Source organism: Magallana gigas, chromosome 5, assembly GCF_963853765.1.
Source record: "Magallana gigas chromosome 5, xbMagGiga1.1, whole genome shotgun sequence".
Lineage (NCBI taxonomy): Eukaryota > Metazoa > Mollusca > Bivalvia > Ostreida > Ostreidae > Magallana > Magallana gigas.
This window is the reverse complement of record NC_088857.1, coordinates 15,589,037-15,598,558: the sequence shown is the minus strand read 5'-3', so window position 1 is coordinate 15,598,558 and position 9,522 is coordinate 15,589,037. Positions and strand designations below refer to the sequence as shown.

The window sequence follows — 9,522 nt, the reverse complement described above, 5'->3', positions numbered from 1 at the left end:
TTCCATATCATGTTTTGTTGTCGAAAATTAAAGTCGATGACGTCATTTCACCTTCTAAAAATCGGACGGAAGACCTCCTCGTTGCTCGCAACGAGATCGTGTCTAGTTTCCTTTAACTATTTGATTAACGCTCAAAAGTTTAAATTTGTAAAGTTTAAGATGTAAAAATGCATGTTAAAACCAAACATTCTCTCATAGATATATTTAATGGGATAACAAATTAAACATATAGTTTTACTCTTTTATTAAAAACAGTCGTAATATAATATTATCTTCCTGTTGGGTTGTTTCCTGCATTTAAAGCTTGTAACACTACAATAGAAAGAAATAAATCAAAGATTTTAAACATTTGCTCGTTTAAAATTTTTATTGCACAGATCTAGAAATTGCATTCTCTTTGGTACTAAAATCGAATAACAAAAAAGGAAGTTTATTATGATGTATTTAAAGTGATTACATACTCATTTTGTTTGGTTTTCTTTTCAAGTAATAAAGGTTTATTTCTTGACAAGTGAAAACTTCGTACTTACTTTTTTGAAACATCAGATAATTTCTTTGATGAAGATAGCCGGACCCCACAGTAAAGTCTAAATTAGCTATATTTCGTTTTTGATATGGTTGATTCCTAAAATACATATATAAATTCAGATACAGCCATCTTTTATGTTCGGTATTAAACTTGGCATGTGAAGCGTGATTACATTCAGTCTTGAAAAAAATCCAGTTAATCTGGAAACTAAATTGAAGGGTCAAATTTGAAGATGGGGGAATAAGATGGCGCAAATGCAATTGGGTTTAGTAGTGAAATACAGTTTTGAATTTATTTTTCCCCAATTAAATCTATTCAAATATATCAAAATACAACTTTACAAAAGCAAAATTTCTAACTATAGTCAGTTTTTAATATATTTAACAAAAAATAAGAAAAAAAAAATATTGTCGGATATTTTGGTGGGATCGAACCCGTAACATAAAAACCCTAGATATATAGGGTTAGCTTATGCCAGGTACTCTAACCACTGAGCCATTTCAGACACAACAAAGTTGGCTTTTTAAATATTATGTGTGACTAAGGCCACGAACTACCGGACTTGTATTATTTTTTCAAAACGGTCAATTGTTGGGATACAAAATGATATTTTTTTAGTATAGTGGGTCATCTCTCCACGTTTTTGTTGATTGAAATCGGTTCGATTTCCAATAGACCTTAATTAAACTATGAGAAAAATATGGAGCACAGACCCACTCTATAAAAGAAAATGCCTTGAAGTTTGACAGTATTTGCAGGTTTTGATACGTATACGCCTGTTTGAGTCAACATATTCCAAGTATTGAACATACCTTTAGGTTAAAAATCAATGATTCGTTAAATGTATATTATTTTAAATGATTTTAAAAAAAACCCATCAGATTTATTGATACTTTAATTTTTCAGTAGCCTGTCCGACCGCGTATGGGCATTTGACACGCCTTATCCCCTCATCTTCTTTTATTCAGACTTACATTTTAATTATTGAATTGCGTAAACATAGTGTAATATATCCTTGAAATTGACAGTTGGACATAATCATTTCTAATACATTTTGATTTCCTACTTTACTTTGACCAATATTTTATTACAATTTAAAATAGGATCTGACAGCAGGCATTGCGTGTTTTTTGTCCTCTACTTTCAAACAAGATTATGATAACATTGTGTAATTAGATTAATAGTATAATCAGAAATAGATGATAATCAAACAGAAGATTCATAAACAAACAAGAATAAACGAATGAACAAGAAAGAATACAAAAAGAGAAAAGTAATGAAGACAGAAAATAGACAAAAAATTGATTTTGTAATGAAATAATCGAATATTTTTTGGAATCATTGAACACATAACTTATTAAGAATAATTTTTAAATGTTATTAGCCAAGAAGTAAATATTTAACAACTAATTAATGATTTATTTCGTTTATATACAATTTTATTCGACTTTAAATTGTAAAAAAAATTTTGGTTTTTTTCTCGTTTAGTTTTATATTACCTGTTTTCCGTCTGCAGGGAAGCCAAAATTATTTTCTCTAATTGCGAAAAATTCCTGCAATATAAAAAGTAATTTAAAACAATTAAGTGAATATTGTTGATGGATTTTTGTGAAAAGATATATCGTAACTTCATGAAGATATTCTTTTTGTTACTCTTTTTAAGTAAAACGTTATTTGTATTCCTACAAATTAAAAAAATAATATTTGTTTCTAAGGTACCTCTCTTCAACGAGACACACTTTTTAAGACACTCCGTCACAAGATGGCGATTTACATGTTTTGTTCAATTGTTTGTATCAATCAATTTGATTGAATATCATCATAGCTCAGTTGTTTGCGGTTTGTAAGCCACAGATCGCGAGTTCGAATCCGACTGCGGCTTTTGTGCATCTATACTGAATTAATTTTTTGGAAATCATAATAATTTATCCAAAATTGCATATTTTTCGCCTATCTGACTTATACTTCTACACATTCCTGTCTTTCATAACAACGTATGTATTGCTCACAGGTCTGAGAAACTATTTCAAGGTGTAGTGAGCAACCTTAAGCGACAGTGTGAATCAAGCATTGCCGTAGAACGAATATTTATAGATACATGTACATTCCATTTTATCGACTATCATTTAGAGTAATTCTCACCTTTGAGGTATTATTGCGTCGCTTCTATACTCAATTACGTAGCTGTATGTTGAAGTTAAAAGTAAAAATCCAAGTAATGAGATAAAATTCATATGACTGCTCTGAAATATGAATAAAGAACCTATTAAATACTTGGAACGTTAAAAAATGTGTTAACAAATCCTCGAAGTATTTCTTTTCTTATTTAATTATGTAAAACCTTGTTTTATTTTTTACAATACCAGTTACAATTGCAGTCGATATCATTTAACCCAGATAATTATATTTTAATGCAAAAGGTGGTTTTTTCTTCACGATAATTGATATAGCTCTTTTAATTAGATCAAATATGCTTTTAAGGATTTTATAACTCTTCATCAACATATTGAAAAAAACTTACCATATTAAAGCTTCTATGCACAAGTGATACGCCACTCAGTAAGAATCGTTGCATCTTCCCGTCCAGAGCGTTTCAAAATTTATATCTTACCAAAATCATTTATATACCTATCTAATGCCTCTGTAATGGAATTCGTGATTTTGTAAATCCTGATGAATAATTAAAATGGCGTCGATGACTTAATTTATCGACACTTAATTTCGATTTGTAATAAAGTAATCGTAATTTGCGAACATTCGTTTGAATCTGTATTATTCTACCAGATATACATCGAATTGAACTAGTCAAATCGTGATCACCTGTTTGGCTGAGAATACGTAAAAGACCAACCCTAAGGAGAGCCAAGCAACGATCCATTACACAAACATTCGATCATGTGTCTATATTTACATCTTAAGTGTTTATTAAACGAGTAGTATCAAGACGATTCTTAATATGATCTGTCAGGTGCTGCTCACAAAAACATAACAAGTTACTTTCTGGCAATCAATCACACGACATATACATGCATGGCTCTTTTGTGGTACTGACTCCGAGACGGGTGCTAAAAAGTCACCTTGGCACTGGCATTACATCTAATTATCCGACATAGCTTTATGCCTTTCCTGAGTAGTTTACACCTTTCTTTAAATTAATATAATCTTGATCCAGATATAACACAAACTATTACATTATTATTAGAAAACTATAATCTAAAGTACATTTTTTCATGGTTGGCGGTCATGAGTGCAAGGTTTCTCGAGTACTTATAACGTGTAATTTAATTTTCTATATTATAACGAAAAAAAAACGCTCCAGCAAATAATAATAATAATGTTCTTAAATTTTATTTGATTATTAGATCTTACACGTTGCTGTCCTTTAAAAAAGGACTGCAATACGTGGACCACATGCATGTGTTTCCAACGAAAACGTGAGAGCCTTAAGATTATCAAAGTTTCCACCGACTCTAGCAGCATACTTTAAACCACTAAATTTCTACGTTGTATTGGAAAGATAATCCAAAGGGCTTTATTCAGAACAAGCATCAATAATAACAAGAGCACCGCAAAGCGCAGCATCCCCTCGCAACAATACTCATTTTAGGGGAAAATGCATTATTAAGGAAACTACATGTAAATTTTTCAGATCAAAATTTATCAGATCAAAATAAATATGAAGGAAGTATTTCTAAAAACCACTTTTAATTCATAATTTCTATTTTATCAGAATCCCAAAGCTTTGTGTATAAATTGGGGGGGGGGGGGGGGGGGGTACATGTACGTGGTTGCACAGTTTTCCTATTCCTGGCAGAAACTCAAAACATGTACACATATGCTTTAAAGTTAAATAATGGACAATTCTTGTTGCTTGTAGTATTTCAACCCATAGTAGTAGATATGCCGTTATTATTGATATGAAACAATCTTCACGTGATAAATCTGCGATATCTGTCAAAGTATCCTTCGAATTTTGGACTAGTTCTATTGTAAGCAATACGGGAAAAGAACTTGGTTCACAAACTATAATATTTGGCCCTGTATTTTTATGAAAAATCAACTTTAATATCGAAAGCCATCCTTTCTCTGAATACACTTTATTCGGAATGGGTTCTTGAAATCCGCATGAATTATTGGCGGGAAACCCCCACGTTCTGTAAATATATCGGTTAAAACCGGATATGCTTACTCAATTTTACCAATTTTCAAACATTTTTCAACTTCTATGTCAAATTTTGCATGGGCGCCATGCCTCGCCCACGACAATTGTTACATAAAATTAAACAGCTTAAAACAACCAAACGATATCGCTAAATTTCATTTTGGGCGAGATGTGGCGCCATACTTAAAATTTTATTTTTAGAAGAATATGGCATTCCGGATTCTATAATAAATGGTCAAAATATGAAATATTTCCTTAAAAAGACGATAAGGGAAATAAAATACAATTATTTAAAGAGTTATTTCATATTTGCAAACTGAATTTAGTCGACTTTATGCATTCGAACGACACAATTTTTTTAGACGGGAAACCCGCACTTTAAAAATAGATTATTCGTCTGTCATACAAACGTCAAAATTTCAAGCATGGTGAAGTTGTACCTGGATGTCAACAGCCTTTATGACCCAGTGTTTTTGGACTATATAGAGCTCACGACTTTATGAGGTAAGTAATCATCCCGATATTTCACATTGATAAGTGAAATATAAAACTGTAATGTGCACGTTACGATATCGCTCTGTGTAACGTTATGTATGTACAAATGTATACATAATTGGTTGACAGTACATGTAAATATTTTTATGTGCCATATGTATCATACCCATAGATTATATCTAAATCATGTAAGTATACACTGTTTAGAAGTGTGAAAAAGTGCACTGAATGGGTTGATTATGACAGGAGCGACAGGAAAATTCTCTCTCTCTCTCTCTCAAACATTCACATACTATAGGATGTATAGGTAGGCCATTTTAAGCTTACAACTATTATCCTAGAATAAAATCGGATGATTTGTAACTAATGATAAATCATAAGCAAATATTGTAAATAAAACACATCGATCAAGTCCTGTCTATAGTTCGAATTATCTCGAACGTAAACAAAGCGTGCAAGTACTGCTGTACACTTTTACCTTAGTTTGTACTTGAGGAAATTAAGAAATACGGTCAGAAATATGCATTAAGGGTCATGTCTTACCATTTTTTCATATTTGGTTAAAATTATTTGGCTACAGACACACTGATCAGCTGACGCAGACGACAGCTAATTTTGTACATACATAATTTTATATATCATAGTTTATGATATTATAATAATGCCAATGCAGAGAAAATGTTCATATGTGTTCCAATATCAGTATTTAGCCTATCAGGATCTAGTACACAGTTAAACATTAATATATATGTAAACTGAAGATATTTTTAGGTGTGTTTAGGAGGAATTAAGTGCTGTTACTAAAAAGATAAGCCCCTTTGTAGGATGCATGCATATTTTTGATACCAGTTGCAATACATTCTCATATATATTAAGAGTTTTTATTATTTCATCATTTTATTATTACCGTTTGTGTGTGTAGATCCTATACATTTTTTGTATTTATATAAGCATTACATGTGTTTCTTTTCTAATTGCAGATATGTTCAATATGGCATAATGCCTGGTCATAAAAAAGACTACTTTTTGTGCATACTTTGCTCAAAGAGAACAAAACCGTCAGACAGAAGAAAAATAAATCAGAACATCAGGAAGTATCTGCGAAGGAAATTCCTTATTGAGGCTCCTTCAGAAAACTCTGTAATATGCAACAGATGCCGCCATGTGTATAGAACTGAAACACAAGGAACTAAAAGATCAGATGTGTGTACCCATGTTCCATGTACCTCAGTGTTATCATCAGAGGACCAAAACAAACAGAAGAGAAGCATGTCAAGCCCACCATATGTGTCGCTTCTCCTGGCCTCCACTGCTAAATCTCATGCATATTGCTGTGTGTGCAAAAAGCCAGGACCAAAGTTGGTGGTTGTTGCAGCAGAGAGTAGAACAGCAGTTTTTGTTGAGAAAAATATTCTTATACCACCAGGAAACAGATGTTGTCCTGCTCATTTGCATGATGGGATGTTTACCAATGATGCTGTCAAACAACTTCAAACAACTGAAAATTCTTTCGTGAATCGAACAACTATTACTGATCTTTTACAGCAGATGCGTTTAATGTGTCAGCGAAATGAAAAACAGTGTTTGGACTTCGTTGGCTGATCTAGGGATACAGGCCGAAATGCCAACATTTTTTAAGGCTGAACAAAAGCAGATGTCAACTGGGATGCCAATATGAGTCGGCTAGTGACAAAGGTATGTATCAGTAATAATGGGTTTTTTTTAAGTGCAATAAACACATTTGTGAAATATTATACCACTGACAAATTGTTTACATCTGGTACTCAATCTCTAAAAAAGCATACCGGTACTAATTTAGCAAAGTCTATGTTAATATAAATCACAAATAATTAATGATTAGTATATTTTTTGTCAGGTGCGTTGGGTCGTTGAGTCATCAAATGCTCGTATCAAGAGATGGAGATATCTGGACCGTGTTTTGCCAACCAATCAGATTCCGAACATAGGAGATTATGTAAGGATCGTGTGTGCAGTGTCCAATAAATTCTCACCTCCATTGAGCTCCTGTACCAGCAAAGATGAGGATGATGCAGAAGCTTCTAAAATGCTTCATCTGTCCAAGCAGGTAAGGAATCAAATGCAAATACCAGTATTTGTCTTAAAAATGATATAGGTTTTTGTTTAAACATTGACTTGTTTTGTATCAATAAAATTTGTTTACTTACACTAATGCATTGTATAATATTTATTGTAAATGGATGCTGAAAATTTTCCGAAACAGTTTGAAATATTATTGAAATGGATTTTAAATCAGGTTAATCACTTGAAGACGTTTGTTGATGAGAATGGACTGCAGAAGAAAACTGCTGTATGGAAATCGGCCTCAGAAGTAGATTTGGATTCGTTTCCTAGACTCGACGATGAGGAACTCAGGAATCTTACCTGCGAAACATATCAACTGAAGTTATCGTCTAGTTATATGCAGGAGCATTTGGATGGTGAGAGTGACATTTACTTCCATGAAGAGGACAACACACTCCTCAGAGCAAAGCTCCAGAGTAGAAATATTTCGTCCAAGAAGTACCAACTTTGGATCCATTATAGTGAGAGTACAGTGGAATCTTGGTACTGCACATGTAGAGCAGGAGCAAGAGTTGTGGGATGTGCTCCCACATTGCAGCAGTTATTTGGTACCTTAGCAGTGCAAGGTATGGTAGTGATAAATCATTGGGTGTGAGAGATTGGTGCAAACATGTCTTGGATGCAGCTGATATTCCAGCAAGTGTTGATGAGTCTGATAGTGATAGTGGTGAAAGTTTGCCTGAAGAATGATTTTTATGAGTGTACATGTGCATGTATGTGTGTTCGAGTGCCATGTGTGATTGTAATTTGATTTATTGTTAAAAGCATGTACAAGGATATCTTGGTGGTAGCTCAATTGTTGTTGAATAAATAGAGTGCATTGTAACATGACTTGTAGTTAATACATTTACTTTATTGATGTAATTATACATTTCTTGTCAGGGTATTTAACTTGTTTCTTCAATGAACTAACTTTGATTCTGCAAACTTAATTAATTTTCATGCTTTTTAAAAATGGTTTATAATATTATGCCATATACATGTAATGATTGCATTAAATAATTGTCTTGAAGAATATAAATGTGCAATGTAAAAAAGTAAGTGTACATATAATGCATATGTATAAATAATTATGCATTCTTTGAATTATCTTCATATAATTAAAACTGTGCATTCTGAATATTGATCTCAATTGTAAAAATGATATTGTATGGTGTAAAATGTTCAGAATTGATAACACTGTATAAAAAAACTATGCAAAAGGAAACAGATGAGCAGTTGTATTTTGTGGAGCTTCATTTAGCTACATGTACTGTAGAAACTGATTCATTGTTGTACTTATTATAACTATATATGATATATAACGTTGCTAAGTGACAAGTTTAATTAGTTACCATGGAAATTGTTATTTATTCCATTATATCAAATATTTAGTACATTATATAAAACAGGTAACTTTTGAAAGAAAAAATCATTGTGTTTGAAATAATAGTCATCAGTGTAAACACTCACATGTATTTATAAATATATATATGAATGATGATTTAATCAGATTCTGTGGTTGCCATGGTAACCTTAACAATTATTAAACTTGTTTAAAAGTTGAGTGCAGACTTTTTCTTCTGATTATTATTGACAGGAAACCATCATTTATAAATGAGTTAAAGATAAACCAACTAATTTCAATTCAGCATGCAGTATGCCTTCATTGCAATAATACGGCTATTCATCTTCTTCCAGTAATGTGCCTGGCACCAAGGTTGGGCATTATCGCACATGATTAAAAGGTTAAAATCATGCTGAGGAAGGCCTCGTTAAAATCTGGTTAAAATCTTCAATTATTAAAATGGGTAGGATCTGGGGCTGATTCGGGCTTTGAAGGCCTCGAGTGAATCAGCTGTCACTATGGCTGGTGAAAGTGAGTTCCAGATTACTACTCCGGCTGGAAAGAAGGAGTCCTGATAACATTTTAAGTGGCAAAATGGTTGTAGGAACCTCATAGTATGTCCTCTAGTATTACAGCTGTTTACAGGATGTAAATGACTAGATGGTATGTCGATGTATCCATTCACAATCCTGTACATCATGGTGGCTCGTGATGTTATCCGCCTGGACTGCAGGGTATCAAGATGGAGATGATTGAGCATGGATGTTACGCTGCTCTCCCTGCTATAGTCGCCCATGATGTATCGTGCAGCTCTTCGTTGTACCGCCTCTATCTTATTGATGTGGGTCTTGTTGGTATGATCCCATACTGTAGAGGCATATTCCACCTGAGGTCTCACTAGGGTCT

At 32.9% G+C, this 9,522-nt stretch overlaps 2 protein-coding genes across 2 annotated transcripts; one reads left to right on the top strand and one right to left on the bottom strand.

The window, feature by feature from the left end:
- Positions 1 to 222: 222 nt before the first annotated feature.
- On the bottom strand, positions 223 to 3,411 carry LOC105343672 (uncharacterized). The gene is made up of 5 exons (XM_011451149.4): positions 3,051 to 3,411; positions 2,672 to 2,772; positions 2,029 to 2,082; positions 531 to 625; positions 223 to 312 (listed from the first exon to the last, which is right to left on the bottom strand). Exons 1-5 carry the CDS (start codon positions 3,102 to 3,104, stop codon positions 269 to 271), a joined length of 348 nt encoding a protein of 115 aa, XP_011449451.3. The 5' UTR covers positions 3,105 to 3,411; the 3' UTR covers positions 223 to 268.
- Positions 3,412 to 4,550: 1,139 nt separating this feature from the next.
- Positions 4,551 to 8,941, top strand: LOC105330548 (uncharacterized). The gene is made up of 4 exons (XM_066085125.1): positions 4,551 to 5,195; positions 6,167 to 6,881; positions 7,063 to 7,272; positions 7,462 to 8,941. The coding sequence occupies exons 2-4, from the start codon at positions 6,861 to 6,863 to the stop codon at positions 7,882 to 7,884; spliced, it is 654 nt and encodes a 217-aa protein (XP_065941197.1). The 5' UTR covers positions 4,551 to 5,195; positions 6,167 to 6,860; the 3' UTR covers positions 7,885 to 8,941.
- The last annotated feature ends 581 nt before the right edge of the window (positions 8,942 to 9,522 follow it).